Source organism: Festucalex cinctus, chromosome 1 (genome assembly GCF_051991245.1).
Source record: "Festucalex cinctus isolate MCC-2025b chromosome 1, RoL_Fcin_1.0, whole genome shotgun sequence".
NCBI lineage: Eukaryota > Metazoa > Chordata > Actinopteri > Syngnathiformes > Syngnathidae > Festucalex > Festucalex cinctus.
This window is the reverse complement of record NC_135411.1, coordinates 40,921,282-40,941,179: the sequence shown is the minus strand read 5'-3', so window position 1 is coordinate 40,941,179 and position 19,898 is coordinate 40,921,282. Positions and strand designations below refer to the sequence as shown.

General features: G+C 41.8%; 1 protein-coding gene and 1 long non-coding RNA gene across 4 annotated transcripts in view; both read left to right on the top strand.

Annotated features, from left to right (window-relative positions):
• The window catches only part of engase (endo-beta-N-acetylglucosaminidase), a 30,672-nt gene extending 14,276 nt beyond the window's left edge, over positions 1-16,396 (top strand). For all 3 annotated transcript variants that reach the window (XM_077535674.1, XM_077535675.1, XM_077535676.1), the window contains exons 9-14: positions 309-420; positions 5,054-5,241; positions 5,338-5,477; positions 6,313-6,412; positions 9,769-9,880; positions 13,500-16,396. In XM_077535674.1, the coding sequence (XP_077391800.1) occupies positions 309-420; positions 5,054-5,241; positions 5,338-5,477; positions 6,313-6,412; positions 9,769-9,880; positions 13,500-13,907 (1,060 nt within the window). In that variant the 3' untranslated portion in view covers positions 13,908-16,396. The remainder of the gene's footprint in view (positions 1-308; positions 421-5,053; positions 5,242-5,337; positions 5,478-6,312; positions 6,413-9,768; positions 9,881-13,499) is intronic.
• A 2,029-nt stretch (positions 16,397-18,425) lies between these two features.
• LOC144027242 (uncharacterized) lies at positions 18,426-19,212 on the top strand. Its single transcript, XR_013285411.1, has 2 exons — positions 18,426-18,608; positions 18,677-19,212. It is a non-coding gene; the product is annotated as an uncharacterized LOC144027242 (long non-coding RNA).
• The last annotated feature ends 686 nt before the right edge of the window (positions 19,213-19,898 follow it).

Below are 19,898 nucleotides of genomic sequence, written 5' to 3'. Positions count from 1 at the left end.
CTCGCTAATATAACCCTATAATGACTGCGAGGATGAGCATGACATCACCCTCCACCACGCCACCCCTCCCACCCCAAGAAACTGTGTGTTCACCCCGAACACTCCACACATGATACAAGCTGATAGGTGCAGTCGCCGTGAAAAAGGCAGGGCTCTCTGTCCTCATCTGGTCATTGGTGGAGCATACATGATGTAGAAAATTCTTTAACATTAACATTTTAAACTCCACAATGCATTTTTAAATTTGTGAATTATTTTGGGGAATTACTGGGATAATATTTGAAAACAAACTTCTTTTCTATCTGTAGATTCTGGGCTCTTCTGAAAAACAACCTGTACATTCATCGTCCAGTGGTGACGCTCCCCTTCATTTCTTCCTTTTGTCAGGGCTTTGGGAATGCTGTCTATTGGAAAGGAAAGGTACAGTACTGAAAGAGGTGGCATAAGACAATTGAAAATATTACTTGTTTTGGCCATCAACATTGTTAAATGAAGGGGTGCACATAAGTGGTGCACCCCTGATGGTGTGTATGAACACGGGGAATTGAATAATGTGCTGTTCAAGTCTGTCGCCGCACTTTTATGCACTACTAGAAAAATGCAATTCAGTCAATGAGCTTGACTGCGGTCAGGCAGGCCTCAATTCGATGAGCTATTTGTCATCACCCTGATCTATTTTTCAATACTATTTACATTGTAGATTTTCACTGAAGGCATCAATACTATGAACACGGGAGTTAGGTACTAAAAAAAAAAAAAGTGAAATAATTGAAAACATGTTTTAGATTATAGTTTCTTCAAAATAGTCACTCTTTGATCTGATAATTTTATGTATGTATTTATTTATTTTTTTACACACTCTTGGCATTCCCTCGATGAGCTTCAAGAGTAGTCACCTGAAATGGTTTTCCAACTGTAGGCTATTGAAGGAGTTCCCAGAGGTGAGAATGTCAAGAATGTTCAAAGCAGAAATCAGAGCAAACAGAAACGAGAATCTAAAACATGTTTTCAGTTATTGAACTTTTTTTGTTAAGTTCATAACTGCACGTGTGTTAATTCTTGGTTTTAATGGCTTCAGTGAGAATCTACATTGTAATAGTCATGAGAATAAAGCAAACAAATTGAACAAGATTTGTGTGTGTCCAAACTTTTGGCCTGTACTGGACAGCGTTTGAAGCTCAATTCATGCGTCCCGCAAAAAGTATGGAGTCACCAGTCTTGGATGAGCACTCAGATGTTTTATCCTGTAGACCAAACTCAGATAAAAAAAGCATGAAACAGTCGTAAGGTCATTCCAAAGTGCAACATCTTGGCTTTCAGAAACCCTAAAAGAAATGAAGAAAAAACATTGTGCTGGTCAGTAAATGTTACTTTTATAGAGCAAGTGCATAGAAATAAATATGGAATCACTCCATTCTGAGGAAATAAAATATGGAATCATGAAAAACAGACAAAGAAAAAACAATCAAGACACATAACTTGTATTTAGTTGCACCACCTCTGACTTTTATGACAGCTTGCAGTCGCTGAGGCATGGACTTGATGAGTGAGAAACATGTTTTTCATCAATCTGGTGCCAACTCTCTTTGATTGCAGTTGCCAAATCATCTTTGCAGATCGGAGCCTTGCTGTGGTCCATTTTTATTTTCAATTTCCACCACAGGTTTTCAATTGGGTTGAAATCTTAGCGGTTTGCAGGCCATGACATTGACTGGATGCGTCTTTCTCCAAGTAATGCTTTCACAGTTTTTTCTCTATGGCATGATGCATTGTCATCTTGGAAAATTATTTCATCATCCCCAAACATTTTTTCAACTGAAGGGATAAGAAAGTTGCCCAAAATGTCAATGTAAACTTGTGCATTTATTGAAGATTTAACCACAGCCATCTCCCCAGTGCCTTTGCCTGACATGCAGCCCCATATCTTCAAGGACTGTGGGAATTTGGATGTTTTCTTTAGGCACTCCTCTTTGTAAATCTCAGTGGAACGGCACCAAACAAAAGTTCCAGCGTCATCACCGTGTCCAATGCAGATTCGTGACTCATCACTGAAGATAACCTTCATTCAGTCATCCACAGTCCATGATTGCCTCTCCTTAGTCCATTGCAGTCTTGTTCTTTTTTGTTTAAGCGTCAATGATGGTTTCCTTTTAGCTTTCCTGTATGCAAATCCCATTTCCTTGAAGCGATTTTGCACAGTTCTGTCACATACATTGACTCCAGCTTCCTCCCATTTCTTCTTCATTTGTCTTGTTGTGCATTTTCTGTTTTCAAGACATATGGCCTTTAGTTGTCTTGACGCTTAGACGTCTTCCTTGGTCTACCAGTACGCTTGACTTTAACAACCTTCTCATGCTGTTTGTACTTGGTCCAGATCTTCGATACAGCTGACTGTGACCAGCCCACATCTTTGGCAACCAAATGTGTAGAGTTACCTTCTTCAAGAATTTTGATAATCCTGTCTTTGGTCTCAAGAGACATTTCCCTTGTTGGAGCCATGATTCTTGCCAATCCACTTGGTCCAGCAGCCCTCCAAGCTGAACTGTTTTTAACTGCTGACTAACGAGCAGATTTAATTTGAGGCAGGTGCCCAATTAAAGAAAGGAATTGACTGGGTGTTTCCTTATTTTCTGCTCAAAATGGAGTGATTCCATATTTTTTTTTCCCTCAGAATGGAGTGATTCCATATTTATTTCCCTGCACTTGTGCTATAAAAGTAACATTTACTAACCAGCACAATGTTTTTTCTTCATTTCTTGTCGTGTTTCTGAAAGCCAAGATGTTGCACTTTGCAATGACCTTACGACTGTTTCATGCTTTTTATCCGAGTTTGATCTACAGAATAAAACGTCTGAGTGAGAGACTGGTGATTCCATACTTTTTGCGAGGGGTTGTAATAATAATAATAATAATAATAATAATAATAATAATAATAATTAATTATAGTTTTTTTAAAAATCATGAGAGTTTGGCACGATACCAGGGCTCGACACTAACTTTTTTACGAGTAGCACTGGTGCAATCAACTTTATCACAGATTTTGATCGCACCCTTTTTGGGGGAGATACAGCATTGATCGTATTTGCTGATTGTATAGTTGTCTCAATTTAGATTGTGCATATTTTTTTTTTCCCTAACCGCTTATTCCTCACAAGGGTCGCGGGAGTGCTGGAGCCTATCCCATCCAGCTTCAGGTAGTAGGCGAGGTACACCCTAACTGGTTGCCAGCCAATTGCAGGGCACACAGAGACAACCACTCACACACACTAGGGACAATTCAGAGTGCCAATTTGTGCATCATTTGAAATGTTTTATTTGATGTCCAGAAGAGCTGTTTCTGCATCCATTGCTGTGGTTGTGTCAACATCGATTTGAAGATCAGGTGTCATTTCTTGGCTGCTTGCTGATGGCGTTTGTCATCCTTTTCACTGATGCTTCAGCATCAAGGATCTCTAGCAGTTGTCTCCACCTTTGAGCAGGATTTTGAGCCTTATGACATTATGCTCTCTTAATTAAAAATAAACAAACTAACATTTGACCTAGTTAAATTTGTTAAAGCAGCTAAGTGACTGTGACACTGCTCACATTTTAGTGACGCAGATAGATGAGCATGTCAAAGGCAGAATAGCCAATATTTATATTCAAATAAGAGTAATGTTACATTGGAAAATTGAACTCGAGTAGAAATTAAAATTGTAAGAGAAAAAAAAAATACTTGCACAATTATTTGAGTACTGTGAATGACTGTACTGTAGGTGCCTTTTTTTCTTTACTGTTTGCACAGCATACATTGTAAAAATCCTGACATTTATCAAGAAATTGCGATATTTAAAATAGGGGTGCACTAATTGATCGGCCGGCCGATTTATTGACCCCGATTTCTTTAATTTTGGGGGATCGGTGATCGGCCGATCCCTTAAAAATAAACCGATCTTTTTCACCTTTTTCAACGTTTAAACTGTTCCACACTGTGTTTATATATTGAACCATGTTGAAATGTTCACGCCTGGGATGTCCTCTTCTTCCAAAATGACGCATATGCTGGTGTCGCTACTCTGTTTGGGATTCCGGACCTCGTGCATACTAATGAGAATAACGTGACCTCTTTTGAGATCAACCCACTGTCGTTGGCTGAACCAATGAGGTTGAGCTTCAGCCCACCCCCAAATCCTCCAGAGCCCACCCCTTCTCTACACGTACAAATCAGAGCTCTATGAGTACAAATCTTTTTGCACCATCTGTAGTGAGAAATTTGGGGCAAAAGTCACGTGACTGGACAGCAGCAGAAAAACCACTTATGAGTCCTAGTGGCAACTTCTTTGACTCCAAGTTGTCATTTCTAAAGGTACAAATCATGACTTTTACAGATACAAATTTACACTTCTTTCTGCAGGTACAATTTTTTTTCTACAGGTACAATTTTTTTGTTTTTTTACGTGCAATTTTTGTTTTTATGTACACATTTTCTTTTTTACAGGTACAATTTTTATTTATTTTTTTCACAGGTACAATTTTTTTTTCCGTCCTTTTTTTTTTTTTTTTTTTTTTTTTTTTTTTTAACAGGTACAAATCACGACTTTTACAGATACAAGTTTATACTTTTTTCTACAGGTACAATTTTTTTTAAGAGTTACTTTTGCACCATATTTACATGCGAGTGTCCAAAAGAAGATGCTCAGGATATTAAAAAGCTGTAATGTATATGCCAAGACTCCTATAGCGCTGCCACAGGGAGTTAAGGAAAGCGTAGAATAATAATCCGCGAAGAAGACGCACCACTAATCTAAATAGCCGATAGGCCAAGACTTTTGAAGCTGCGAGGCCGCCATATTATTCCTCCCAAGAATCATTTCTTGGCATACGATCTTATGCTTTTATAGTATCAAATTTAGAGAACATTTGAGACAGTACTTAGTAGAAACAGCATGATTTATGATGTTTTGAATTAGTTAAACATAAACAAGAGGACTTCAGACATTTTACAACTTGCCTTAAATACGTGTATAAATTATATCATTTGTTTGCCTGCTGTATTTTTGTCCTTGCTGTGTAGTGTGAAACAAAGAAGAAATGGTTCAACCTGACTGCCCAGGAAATCCAGCCGTTTTACTACCATGAGCAGCTGGAGGATAATGGTTGGGTCAGGAGCCGTGGTTGCCCAGATGATGCCTGGAATGGAGGCTGTTCACTGCTCCTAGATGGTCTCATCCCTGCCACACATACTTCTCCAGTCTGTGCCAAGTGTGTTTCAGTTTTACTCTCAGCCTTACATGATCTTCTGACTGAATAGCATTGTCCCCTGATGATATCTTTTCTTGTTTTCTTGTTCTTGAACAGGATCTTCTCTGTCCATGTGCCTCTATCCGACACCCTGGTCAGCATAGTATACAAATCTTCTTCTCAAGTCACAGTTTCACTGGAGCTCAAGACAACTGATGCTGGTTTCAACACAGATGAGGATAGCCAGGATATCAAAAGTAGGTTTCTGATTTTATAAAAAACTAAATAAAAAAAAAGCCTCACACCATCCCTTGCCTAAATCGCAAATTACTGGGGATGAGACGAGCTCTCGTAGTGTTAGAAAGTCAGGAGATTTCTCGTCCCGGCTCAGCATGAGATCTATTTTTTTTATTATTTTTTTTAAGGCATTTTATGTCTCGGCTATCCTCTAAATAAAGATGACTTGACTTATTTAGCATACACTGTTAGGAAGACAGTCGCAGGCTCACAGCAACACTTGTTTATGATGGTAACACACGGTGGAGAAGGCCAATTTCAAACTCTTATTTTACTCTTATTTTGAAGTTGTTCCTGGCAGCGTATCACGACATTACGACACGACACATTTAAATCAAATTCAATACATAATTATGGACGCTAAAAAACTGCTTAATTGTGCTGACAATGCCAGAATTTCATGGCTGCTTAGATATTGCCACCAATGCAGCTAGTGTTGCTAACGCTAATGCGGCTAGCACCGTTTGAAGTGTGCGAAGAGAACCATTAGGAGTTGTGCTAATCATTGGAACATGGAATTATCCCTTGCAACTACTTATCTTACCCATGATTGGAGCCATTCCAGCAGGTATGATTTACAGCAATATATATATATATATATATATATATATATATATATATATATATATATATATATATATATATATATATATATATATATATATATATTATATATATATATATATATATATATATATTTATATATCGTATCGTGATGTTTGGATATCGTTACATCCCTAGTTTATACTAGTATGTTTTTTCTAATGCAATATTTAAAAAAAATTCTGTTTACAGAAACAAGTGTGTCTCCAGTTCAACTCCAAGAAGAGCACGAATTAATGAAGCAGTTTCCTCATCTACAGGACAGATGGAATAACACAGGTTGGACAGTCAGGTAAAACAGGTATTAAAAAGATCTTTCACTGTTTTTCCTGATCTAAACCTGCTTGCTGGCGAAGAATGATTACTTGGCCTCCAGTAATGTTGCTCTGTCAAGATTTGACAGATTCAAATCACTCGTCTATGTTCGTGGCTACCTTGCTATCGATTTTCTATACCTTTTGTCCTTTTCAACTGTTTGACCGCCCAAAACTTTTAATGATGTATGCTAAAAATCATAATGAATGCCGCATGAACGTTGACGTCAACTATATATTTATTTATTTTTAATCAATGGGCATTGCAATGTCTTGTAGAGCGCTGCCTGGTCAATGGAGTTGTGAAATCAAAAAGACCCACTAACTATGGCCTGCAGATGGCAGCATTGTATCTCTTTTCAGTGGGCTCAAGGTATATGAAATTACAATGAAACATGATGAATCTGATGAAATAGAACGTTTTCAAGGATGACGTGAATGATCAAAGCATTTGTCAAATTAAATGTAATTCGCAGAGCATCACTAAACAAAAAATATTAGTGTCAGTCACTGATGTGCAGAAAATGTATCTTTTCACAAAAGCTTGTTTTCTCATCTTTTTCTATTTTTGCTTATGTCACGCAAATAACCTATTTTCAAATGGTGGCAAAATAAGGTAGAAACTGTTTTTTTCTAACAAACGAATGGAATCCAATCCACCATGTGTATGTAGTCATAGTCCACAATATTCTGCGTTAAATATGAGTGAAAATGTTCGAAATTGGCTGGCACTGTCGGGGTTGTTGTTTTTTTGTTTTTTTTTAATCACGTTTGCCAGTCAAAGAGTTAAGAATCACACGGTAACTGGAATTTGTCCCAGCTATATGTACTGAATCGTCTTTTAGTTGAATAATATAAGGTAAGGATTTATTGGCTTTATCTAAAATTAAAGTTGACTGAAATAAGGCATTTAAATTCATTAAACCGACCTTGAGAGTTTAGAATAACCGGATAAAAGAGGTTAATTAATTAATTTTAAGAGACAAAACATGCTGATTACAATTCTCATGTGGTTTGCTGTAGCGTTATACTACCTTAAACGTGAGTATTATTATTACATTTACTTTTAAACTAGGATAAAGTATAAAGGCTACAAGGCATTTAGAGTTTGTTAGTTTCAATCACCTGTTATCTATCACCCCTAAATCTATCTTAGCCAGTGGCGAGCGGTGACTTTTTCAAGTGGACATGCTGAAGTGTCACATATGCAAGCGCCCCGTAGGGCGCGAGCTGAAAAATTTTGGGGTATTTTTATTATTAATTTCAATATTAAATATTATTTCATTGTTATTTTATACCGCTATGTAGGTATAAAATTAAAGCGGAAATTTTCAGGACTGACGCAGGTTGATACACACACACTGTAATGTAACCAGCTCCGTGGTGAATGAAATGACAAAATCACATGGCCACAAATTTGCCAATATGTTGGTATTTACAGTATTCGGAACTGGCTTGTGCCCATTATGTGGGCTCAACCCTTGAGAAGGAAAAAAATGACATTGCAGAAGAGCCGCAAGAGGTTTCAACCAACAATAAAGTTTGCTCACCTGAAACTTCAACTAGCCACTGATGTTTCTTGTATGTCCTTTCTTGAAAGTGAAGGATGAAATTCTTCCCCGTTTTCGTGATGATTAGCCTACGTCAGTAGGACAACCACTTGAAATTATATTCTTGCTGGAGAATTCCTAGAGTGGGTCAGAGGACGGCGGAGCACGCTGGAGCCTCCTCTGGCATTTGACTGCGAGCCAAGTAATTATGCGCATGCGCGTTGTCAGGCATGCAGTTGAATGCCAGCCTTATTGCCATTCAAAAGGCTCTCGTTTTAGAAACCTCTCAGAACAAACACAACTTTATTTATCAGTGCGCATGTGGGAAAGCTGTTGACCTTCTGGTTTACAAAGCCGAGCTTCCTCTCGTGAGACGCCCGTTTATGGCGAGCAGTGTGATTTTCGTCCTGACCGTGGAACAGTGGACCAGCTCTCCACCCTCTGCAGGATCCTCGAGGGTGCATGGGAGTTCGCCCAACCAGGCTACATGTGTTTTGTGGATTTGGAGAAGGCGTTCGACCGTGTGCCTTGGGTAGTCCTGTGGGGGGTGCTTTGGGAGTGCGGGGTACCGAGCCCCAATGTGGTTTGTTTGCTCCCTGTACGACCAGTGTCAGACTTTGGTCCGCATTGACGGCAGTAAGTCTCGTTTCCAGTGAGGGTTGGACTCCGCCAAGGTTGCCCTTTTGTTACCGATTCAGAATTTCTAGGCGCAGCCGAAACATTGAGGGGTCTGGTTGGGTGGCCTCGGCATTGCATCTCTGCTTTGTGCAGATCAAGCCGTGATTTCCAACTCTCACTGGAGCGTTTCGCAGCCGAGTGTGAAACGGTTGGGATGAAGATCAGCTGTTCAGTCCCTGTCCGACTGGTGTCCGACCGGTGTGCGACCTTGGTCCGAATTGCCGGCAGTAAGTCGGATTCATTTCCAGTAAGGGTTGGACTCCGCCAAGGTTGCCCTTAGTCACCGGTTCTGTTCATATCTTTTCTGGACAGAATTTCTAGGCGTACGGTCCGGTTTGGTGGCCTCAACATAGCATCTCTGCTTTTTGAGGATGATATGGTGTTGTTGACTTCTTCAAGCCGTGATCTTTAACCCTTGCTAGTGCAATTCACAGCCGAGTATGAAGCACCTCCATATCCGAGACAATAGTCCTCAGTCGGAAAAGGGTGGAGTCCCCTCTCCGGCTCGGAGATAAGACCCTTCCCCAAGTGGAGGAGTTAAAGTATCTTGGGGTTGTGTTCACGAGTGAGGGCTGGGTGGAGCGGGAGATCGACAGGCGGATCGGTGCATCGTATGTAGTCATGCGGACTCTGTATCAGTCCCTTGTGGGAAAGGAGCTGAGTCTAAAGGCGAAGCTCTCTATTTACCATTCGATCTACGTTCCTACCGATTACCTATGGTTACGAGCTGTGGGTCGTGACCAAAAGAACAAGATCCCGGATACAAGCTGCCGAAATGGGTTTCCGCCACAGGGTGTCTGGGCTCTCCCTTAGAGAAAGGGTGAGAAGCTGGGCCATTCATGAGGGACTCAGTGTTGGGCCGGGCATTTCCCACTGATGGGAGGCTCCAGAGACCACCCAGGACACACTAGTGAGACTGTCTCTCAGCTGGCCTGGGAACGCCTTGGGATCTCGCTGGAGGAGCTGGTTGAAGTGCCCGGGGAGAGGAAGTCGGGGCTTCCCTGCTAAAGCTGCTGCCCTCGCGACCCGACCCCAGATAAGCGGTAGATAATGGATGGATAAATGATTAACTGATGGTCTAAATTTTCTCTTTCTTATATTTCTAGGTATTCGAAGTTGGACCTACAAGGCTGTATTCTTAGAGAAGTCTGTGTTAACATCCAGCTGGTTGGAGAGCCTTTTGACACAACTTTCAACTGCAGGATGGGAGAAATAATGGTGAGAATGATGAAGTTGTGTTTTGTGAGACAAAGATTAATTAATTAGCCTAATATATGACTTCAAGGGGATTTTGGAAAGAAGTGCCGCCTTTTCAAAGGGCCCATAGTATGAAAATGCACTTTAGTGGTGGGTTGTTGTTTTTTATCAGTAATATGCATCTCCGGCTTGTCTACAATCCACGCAGGTATGAAAAATATCACGCGACTTCTTTAGCTTTCTCCTCGTTTCTAAAATGTGTGCTTCAAACGGGCATTTTAAACTTCCGTGACTTGGTGACGTCAAGACACAGAAGTGCACTCGACCCAGCCCCTCGGGTACCGCCTCTGGTCACACCCACTGAAATTCGAGAAGCCGCTGCTCCTTTCTTTTTCTCCCACTGCTCGCAAAGGGCCCCTTGGAGAGCAATTGGGAAACAATGATCAGGAGAAAGTGGTCGCTTCCTTCATTCGAGTCTTTGAGAAGACAGTGGATTCATTTTATTTTTGAAGGACGTGTACTGACAGTATTTCTCGAAGGACTGTTTTGTTCGTGAAAGCCTGTTGAGAGCTGGATTTACAACTCGTTTAAACAGAATGGCTCGGTCCCAAAGATGTGGCATGACTGCAAACGTGAAAGATGTAAGTTTTAACATTTATTTTGATTTAGTTTTCTTTCATATCCTCTCAATTAGAGATGTGCCATAGCATACCTTCTACCATATTACAGGTGTATTCTTAGTGCTTAAAGTGGGAGCTACATTTGTCGTGTGGAGGTTGTCTGCTAACCAGTGTTGCCGGTAACGCGTTACTCAAAAAAGTTGCTTTCTAAAGTAACTAATAGTCTAACGCGTTACTTTATTCTACAAAGTAGTCTGATTAAAGTTACTGTCCAGAGAATCAATGCGTTACTCCACATTTTCATGAAGAAGGCAAACTATCTCACTGTTGTAACAGTCACAAACAACTACTGCTAACTACGAAGATGAGGCAGAAGTCATTGATCACCACACTGAATTCAGCCATGGTCTGGTCATGAATGGTTTGCACATTCAAAACAAAAGTGATGATACTTTTACTACTAGTTTTATTAACCAACAGGCACACAACACAACAAAAAAATTGTGCATTATGGACCATAAAAGTGGTAAAAAAAAATTTTTATTTCCATCCTCAAATGGTCCGTGAAGCATTATGGGATGAGGTCGTCTCCGCCCTCTCGCCAGGGGGAGTGACGTCAGACAAGTTACGTTTTCAGTAGGGGTGGAACAAAAAAACGATTCGACCGAACCATCGTTCGTCAAGGGGAGCTAAACGACCGTATCGGTTGCGAGTGAGGCTTTATGGTTTTCATAACAATAGCAAGAGTTCTGCGCCGTGCTCTACTTGTTTTGTTTACATTTCAGTAGCATCACCATTCAAGCTACTTCCGTGTTTCCGTGCTCGCGACACGGCGCGCGCGCGCGCAACGAGTGACAACATACAAATGGAGACAGTTAGCAGAAGCCGGTGCCGTACATCTCGGTATTTCCCATGGCTATCGAGTCCTCTCGGTGCACTTGTATGTCCCGGGCCGGCGTTGGTACTGCGCGCGAGCCAAAAAGAATAACTCCCGTGACGATCCAATGCATGGATTCAAACGACACAGGTATGTCCCACAGCCAACACACCAGCTAAGCTAAAAGCACACTGCAAGTATCTCATTTCTCAGTTTGTGGCTCCCTGTCAATGTCTACAACTAGCATGAGCAGCAGATAGGAGAACTGAGACGTGCCCGCGATTACGACAGCCCAAAAAACAAAATATAAACAGTAGTGATTCTGTGGTCATCATTGTGTCTCAGATTAAAAAAACAAAAAAAGATGCCATACATTAACCAAAAATGAAAGTGATGACAAAAGAAAAAAAAAATGTTAAATACAAAAATTGTTGATTAAAAAGGGAAATGAACTTTTGGAAATATTTTTGCATATATTAAGTGGTTAAAATGTGTTTGATAGATTTATTGTTCCATAAGGTGGCTTCATATTTCTTTTGGCTGGACGGTAGGTTTATTTCATGTCTTAAATTTATGTTTCTGAAATACTTCACAATGTGCAAATATTCTGTTTAATTGTGTTGGTGTCTGTCTAAAGGTTAAATATTTATATTTAACATTAAATTATCAACCTTTTGTTTTCCTGATCCTTATTTTGAAGAGAAAAAACAAACAAACCAAAAAACAATTATAACTGTCAATAACTACTAATAAATATTTAAACTGATACATGTGTACACACTGGAATAGCGGAACAAACAAACAATAGAGGAATTTAGGGGATTTTCATTTTCAACCTGGATAGATTTTTATTTTTTGTTTTATAAAAAGTATTTACGTTACAAGAAGTCAAGAGAGACTGCCTATTTTGTTTTTCATAAAAAAAAAACTTTATTTTCATGTTAAAAATGCACTTTCAATAAAGTATTTGGAACTCCGTTTCTACTGCATTATTTTTATGTTGAGATGGTGTTATCGGCAGCTGCTGAAAGTAACTAAAAAAGTAACTTTTAATCTAACTTAGTTACTTTTAAAATCAAGTAATCAGTAACGCAATTTAGTTACTTTTAAAACCAAGTAATCAGTAAAGTAACTAAGTTACTTTTTCAAGGTAACTGTGGCAACACTGCTGCTAACGAGGTCAGTTATGATAAAGCAGACGGTGGTTAGATAATACTGAAGCGGTCGCGTTTGCCAAAATACAATTTGCGGTGATTATTCTGCCATGACTGGCAACTCGCCACCTTGTTGACGTGACTTTAGAATGGTAACTGGTCGCTAAGTGGTCTTGACGAGAAGGCTTGGACGTTGGGACCACGCAGGGGCCTAAATGTGGACGTATGTGTTATTCATAACCGCTTGTAAATGTCTACAAGCATTCACGGCAAATCAGATTCATTCGCGGCAAATTTCCCCTGGTTTGGTGATAACCTGACCCAAACATTCAATAAAGAGTTGTTAGATTTCCTGCACAGTTTCATTTAAAGTTTTCCATAGTTTTTTGCCATCATTTACAGAGTTGTGGATTTTTTTGTTTAAAATAGCTTTCCTTTTTTATGTAATTATCTTGGTGACTTTTTTCCTGAGCTTGATAGAAAATTCTGTCAGAGTGGCACCCTCATTTAAGTGCCACAGCCTTAGCTCTGTCCCTTTGATGCATCAAGGCTCTCAACTCATCCTCAATCCATGATGCACCATTTCCCTTTGCAGACCTATTTTAAGTGGAGCGTGCTGATTTACAAGCTTCACAAATCTACCCATGAAAATTTTCAGTGGATTATTTGCATCGTTTTCTTGATATAGAATCTCTAAATCTCTAACATCACTAACAAATAGGTCAGCATTGACTTGTTAATATGACCTCCGAAAGACAATCCTAACTCCTGACTTGGGCATTTTGTTTTTTTTCTTGTTAAAGCGATCAAATTATGATCACTGCATCCCACAACCAATGATATAGCTGGAGTACATTCGTGTATGTTTGCAAAATGTGATCAATACACTAACAAATGACGATGACAGAAGGGGGCACTAGACGCAGATGAATGACGGACCATCAAAAATATGTAAAATGCCCACCTCTGCTTGTCTTCTTGTCTCTAAGTTCCTAGATATCGCCAGTCTACACAAGGCCCCAGAGATGGTTCAAGATTTTTGTATTTATGACATCGTGTGGCTGCGTGGTGCTGGTGCATCTCCCCACTCTACTTTGTGTTGCTTGTATCTCAATGCAACTCTACAATGGTGGTACCCAACTGAGCTTGTGCGGCATTTCAAGGTCTACTGGCGCCAGCTGAAAGGTTCAAATCCCAGAGTCTCGTCAGGTGAGCTGATTGTGGTGGGCCGTGCATATTCCAAACTTTATAGGATAACTGAACTCCAAGTGCCTGAGCCTCCAGGCCAGCTGGAACTTCTGGTGGAGCCGGTGACTTTGCAGGGGTTCCCCCTCCCAATGAGCTGTTGGGGAAGGAAAAGTGTCAGCTACACTGAGATTGACTCTGAAAACATATAGAACCATGGGTGTTTTTTTTTTTTTTTTTTTTTTTTTTTTTTTTTTTTTTAAATGATCCTCACTTTTTCAGCTTTGGGTATTATCAGATAACCGTGATACAGAGCGTCATCTGAATTACTTGTGTACTGTAATATGTATTGTTTTAACAATATAAATATGTTGATTATGAACTGGCTTGCTTTTTGTTATACTGGATTGTGATTTGTGTGATTCCCTTTCAAACATTTTCTTTGTAATTCATTATGTAACCAATTCTCAATCGACTCTCTTGTCTCTTACTGCCCTCCAATTGATCCCCTCCATCTCACACTGTAATAAAAAAAAAAAACACACACACATTGTATTATATGTCTCCTCCTTGAGTCATCACTATATCGTGGTGGAGGGGTTTGCGTGTCCCAATGATCCTAGGAGCTATGTTGCCTGGGGCTTCATGCCCCTGGCAGAGTCACCCATGGCAAATAGGTCCAAGGTGAGGGACCAGACAGAGCATGGCTCAACGACTTCTTATGATGAATAATAAAAATGGATCCGGTTTTCCCTTGCCCGGACGCAGGTCACCGGGCCCTTCCCTTCTGGAGCCAGGCCTGGAGGCGGGGCTCGAAGGCAAGCGTCTGGTGGCCGGGCCTTCACCCATGGGGCCCGGTCGGACACAGCCCGAAAAGGCAACGGCCCCCCTTCCTATGGGCTCAACACCTGTATGAGGGGCCAAAGGGATCGGATGCTTCGCGAGCTGGTTGTCGGCCAAAGGCCTTGGCGGTCCGATCCCTGGCTACAGAAGCTAGCTCTTGGGACATGGAATGTCACCTCTCTGGCAGGGAAGGAGCCCGAGCTGGTGTGCGAGGCAGAGGAATTCCGACTAGATATAGTCTGACTCTCCTCCGCACACGTCTTAGGCTCTGGTACCAATCCTCTTGAGAGGGGTTCGACTTTCGTCCATCTGGAGTTGCCCATGGTGAGAGGCGCAGAGCAGGCATGGGCATACTTATTGCCCCCCGGCTTGGCGCCTGTACGTTGGGGTTCACCCTCGTAGACAAGAGGGTAGATTCCCTCCGCCTTCGGTTGGGGGGACGGGTCCCAACTGTTGTTTGTGCATATGTGCACCAAACAGCAGCTCAGAGTACCCACCCTTTTTGGACTTCTTGGAGGGTGTGCTGGAGAGCGCTCTCCCGGGGACTCCCTCGTTCTGCTGGGAGACTTCAACGCTCACGAGGGCAATGACAATGACACCTGGGGTGGCGTGATTGGGAGGAACGGCCCCCCTGATCAGAACCCTTGTGGTGTTCTGTTATTGGACCTCTGTGCTAGTCATGGATTGTCCATAAAAAACACCATGTTCAAACATATGGGTGTCCATATGGGTGTCCATATGTGCAATTGGCACCAGGACACCCTCGGCCGCAGTTTGATTATCGACTTTGCAGTCATGTCATCGGATTTGCGGCCGCAATGTTTGGAACACTCGGGTGAAGAGAAGGGCAGAAATGTCAACTGATAACCACCTGGTGATGTGTTGGCTCCGATGGTGGGGGAAGATGCCGGTCAGACCTGGCAGACCCAAACATATTGTGAGGGTTTGCTCGGAACGATTAGCGGAATGCCCTGTCTGAAAGACTTTCAACGCCCACCTCAGGCAGAACTTCTCCCTTGTCCCAGGGGAGGTGGGGGACATTGTTTCAGAGTGGACCATGTCGCACGTCTCAATTGTTGAGGCGGCCGATCGGAGCTGTGACAGTAAGGTGGTCGGTGCCTGTCGTGGAGGCAGTCTTCGGACCTGCCGCTGGACACCGGTGGTGAGGGATGTCGTCAAGCTGAAGAAGGAATCCTATCGGGCCTTTTTGGCCTGTGGGACTCCGGAGGCAGTTAACAGGTACCGGCTGGCCAAGTGGAATGCAGCTTCGGCGGTCGCTGAGGCAAAAACTCAGACATGGGAGGAGTTTAGTGAGGCCGTGGAAAACAACTTCTGGACGGCTTCGAGGAAATTGTGATCCACTACCCCGGTGTCTCAGAAGAGGAAAGCAGTTAAAGGGATAGTTCGGATTTTTCACATGAATCTCTATTTCATCCTCACCTCCAGTGTGTGCTATCATCACTGACTTTACCCCTGACACCGTTCTGTGACACGAGTTCTGGTCTGGTGTTGGTCGAGAGGACAGTAGTCGGGCATGTTGGTTGTCGTCGCGGAAATAAAGTTTTTCTTCTAAAAACAATTTGTGTTCAAGAGTGATACATTTGCATCACAAAACTCCCTCTTGAAAAAAAAAGTCAGACTCCATTACCATCAGGCACTCTTTTTCTGTTCGTTCGTATCACTGCGCGGCGCCCCGCATGCAGCTGATAGACGCGCTGCAGACAGCTGATAGTCGCTCCTTCCGCTGTCGAAAAGACAAACAACTTTTAGATTAGTGTGCGTCTATCACACACACTGGAGGTGAGGATGATATAGAGATTCATGTCAAAAAATCCAAACTATCCCTTTAACACTGTATATAGTGCACTCCGCCAAGACTGCCCTTTGTCAACGATTTTGTTTATAACTTTTATGGACAAAATTTCTCGGCGCAGCCGAAGCGTTGAGGGGGTCCGGTTTGGTGTCTCAGCATTGCATCTCTGCTTTTTGCAGATGATGTGTTGCTGTTAGCTTCATCAAGCCGCGATCTCCAACTCTCACTGGAGAGGTTCGCAGCAGAGTGTGAAGTGGTTGGGATGAAGAGCAGCACCTCCAAATCCGACACCATGGTCCTCAATCGGAAAAGGGTGGCTTGCCATTTCCGGGTCGGGGATGAGATCCTGCTCCAAGTATAAGTATCTTGGGGTCTTGTTCACGAGTGGGTGCAGGAGGGAGCGGGAGATCAACAGGCGGATCGATGCAGCGTCTGCAGTGATGCAGACTCTGTATCGTCCGTTGTGGTGAAGAAGGAGCTGAGCCAAAAGGTGGAGCTCTCGATTCATCGGTCGATCTACGTTCCTACCCTCACCTATGGTCATGAGCTGTGGGTTATGACCGAAAGAACAAAATCCCGGATGCCATATTAAGGGTTAAGTTTGAGTTCATGACCTGTTAAGTTGGGTTCATGACCGTGAGGTCAAGTGTCTGTTATGTACTGATTTAATAAGTGTCCGTTTTGAACTGATGTAACTAGCATCTAGTTTCAACTGGTTTTAGGCTATGTGATGTTATGTGATATCAAGGGCTATGTGATGTCAAGAATCTTTAATCCCTTTACCTGGTCAACAGATAATTCGATGTCAGTCCTATTACCTGTTCTATCCACAACCAATCAGATTGATTACTTGTCTATATATGCCTTCTGAGAAGTGTGTGTGTCTTTGTTGGATTATTACTTCTGTTACCACTGTACCTCTGTGCAACTCTCTTTGTTTCTCGTCTAGTCAAATTTGTTCCACACCTATCGATATGAATAAATAGTTAAAATCTTATTTGTGTCTGCGCTTTGGGATCCAACCTCCAGCTCATGACACCGGATACAAGCGGCCGAAATGAGTTTCCTTCGCAGAGTGTCTGGGCTCTCCCATAGAGATAGGATGAGAAGCTCCTGAGGGACTCAGAGTAGAGCCGCTGCTTCTCCACGTTGAGAGGAGCCAGTTGTGGTAGCTCGGGCACCTGGTTCGGATGCCTCCTGGACGCCTCCCTGGAGAGGTGTTCTGGGCATTTCCTACCAGTCTGAGGCCCCGGGGATGACCCAGGACATGCTGAAGAGACTGTCTGTCAGCTGGCCTGGGAACGCCTTGGGGTCCCTCCGGAAGAGCTGGTGGATGGATGGATTATATGTACTATTGTAATAAGATTGCCCTATTCATTTAACGCAGGGGTGGCAAACTGCGGTCCTCGAGGGCCGGTGTCCTGCAGGTTTTGCAGATTTCCCTACTCGAAGTGCAGCTGATTCCAATTAACAGGCTCGTTATCAGGTTTCTGCAGAGCTTGCTGATGAGCTGATCATGAATCAGCTGTGTTGAAGAAGGGAAATATCCAAAACCAGCAGGACTGCGGCCCTCGAGGACCGGATCTCGCCACCCCTGATTTAACGTAATAATTAGGGCGTGATGGCCCATTTTTCACTGGAAAAAAAATGTCTGTATTTTTTTGTATTTTTAAGGAAAATATTAGCTTGCATTGTCAATTGCATTTTCAATTGCATCAATTTGCTTTGGATAAATAAAATGTAATAAAAATATAGTAAATAGCAATAGTAATAGAAAATAGTAAATAACTAAATAAGCTCAAAACGCCCCTTTCTAGAAGAAGCTATTCTTGAGCCTGCTGGCTGTGGCCCTGAGACTCCATAGTCTCCTCCCTGGTGGCAGCAGGCTGAAGAGGCTTTGGCGTGGGGTCTCCATTTATCTTCTTGAGGTTTTCAAAAATAAAGCTTAGTGAAACTTAAAAAAACAAAAACAAAAAAACAATGAATATCTTTTTTTTTTTTAAGAGCTCAGAATTGTTCATTCGGTAGTCTTACCGATTGAACATATCATCATCATTGCTCTCTTTTTTTTTTCTTCTTTTTTTTTTTTAAAATGCGCGTGTTGGTGTGTGTGTGGGGGGCGGAGAATCACACTGCTGGGTGAAGTGGAGGAGACACAGCTGGAGCAGGAGCCAGGTGCACGTCATCACAATCAGCAGCTTACCAAAGCCAGCCCTGGACTCCACTCCAGCGCCAGATCGACTCTAACTGCGATACAGTCAGTTGCGTCCAACTCATTGCCTGCCTGTGTTTAGAACCCAATTCTGATTACCATTTTCTGTCCAGGTCTCCTGCACCTGATGAAGGCATACCCTTACCTGCCTGCCGGAGCCAACCCGCCTGCAGATCATCTACCACCTGCCTGGACTCGAACCCCACCTTGCTCTGCTCCTTACAATCTGTGTTTTCTGATTAAAAACTCACAAGTGACTGTCCTCCTCCCGCGCCCTCGAACCTGAACACTCACAGATGACGCGATACCTCAACACACTCACAAATGTCGGGCCACTTGCCTGACTTTGCAACTTTCGAAGTGCAACGTCAAATGACTCTAAAAATGACCGGTCGAATTTATGATGAAGCAATGAGGCACATAACTGAATGACAGCAGAACTAACAAACACACACACAGGAGGTATTGGGGCTGGTTAAAATCTTGATGTACCAAAATGTCTTGAGATGTCTTTATTTTGCTTATTAAGATGTCTTGAGACACGTTGATCACTGAATATGTGATTTATCAATATAAGTGCAGAGTGTCCAAAAGATTTCAATGGATAGAACTCAGAACATTAAACAGTAAAGTAACAATATGATGATCTCATCTTTGTAATTGTATTTTTTGTATTTTCTTATTTCAGGCAATTTCAAAACACACAATGGGTATCAGGCTCCACCAAAGAGCAAGAAACCAACAACAAAGAAAGCGAAAAAAACAAAAACAAAAAACTGCCTGAAAGGGAGTGGGAAGAAGAAAAAAACTTATTTAATCCCACCCCCATCTCCCATTCAAAATGTCAAGCTACTCTGCTACTGACTTTAACACTCAAAATTAAACAAGTACCCAGAGAGCAATGAAATGACCACTTGCACAATTGCAAGTGTGTTTTAACAGTGACAGAAAAAAAGTTTGTTCTTTATTAAAAAATAGACAGCAATCTTTTTGACTTATTTTCATTTAAAAAAATGAGTATTTTCAGGATTCAACCTAACAAATTTGCTACTTTCTTTTCATAAAAAATAAAATAAAATGAGTCAGTCTTTCTAGACTTCGCTTTAAAAAATAATAATTATAAATGCTTTAATTTTTAAAATAAAGGTACGGTAGTCTTTTTTTTTTACTTGGGATATTTCACTATTAATCTTGTAAAGGCAAAACATTTAGAATGTACATTGTTTATAAATATAACGATTGTATTTAGGGACCTCCTGCAGTCACACAATCTGGTGTGACTTTGAATACAAACTGCCATTTGATTTTTTTGTTGTTGTTTTTTGACACGTTATT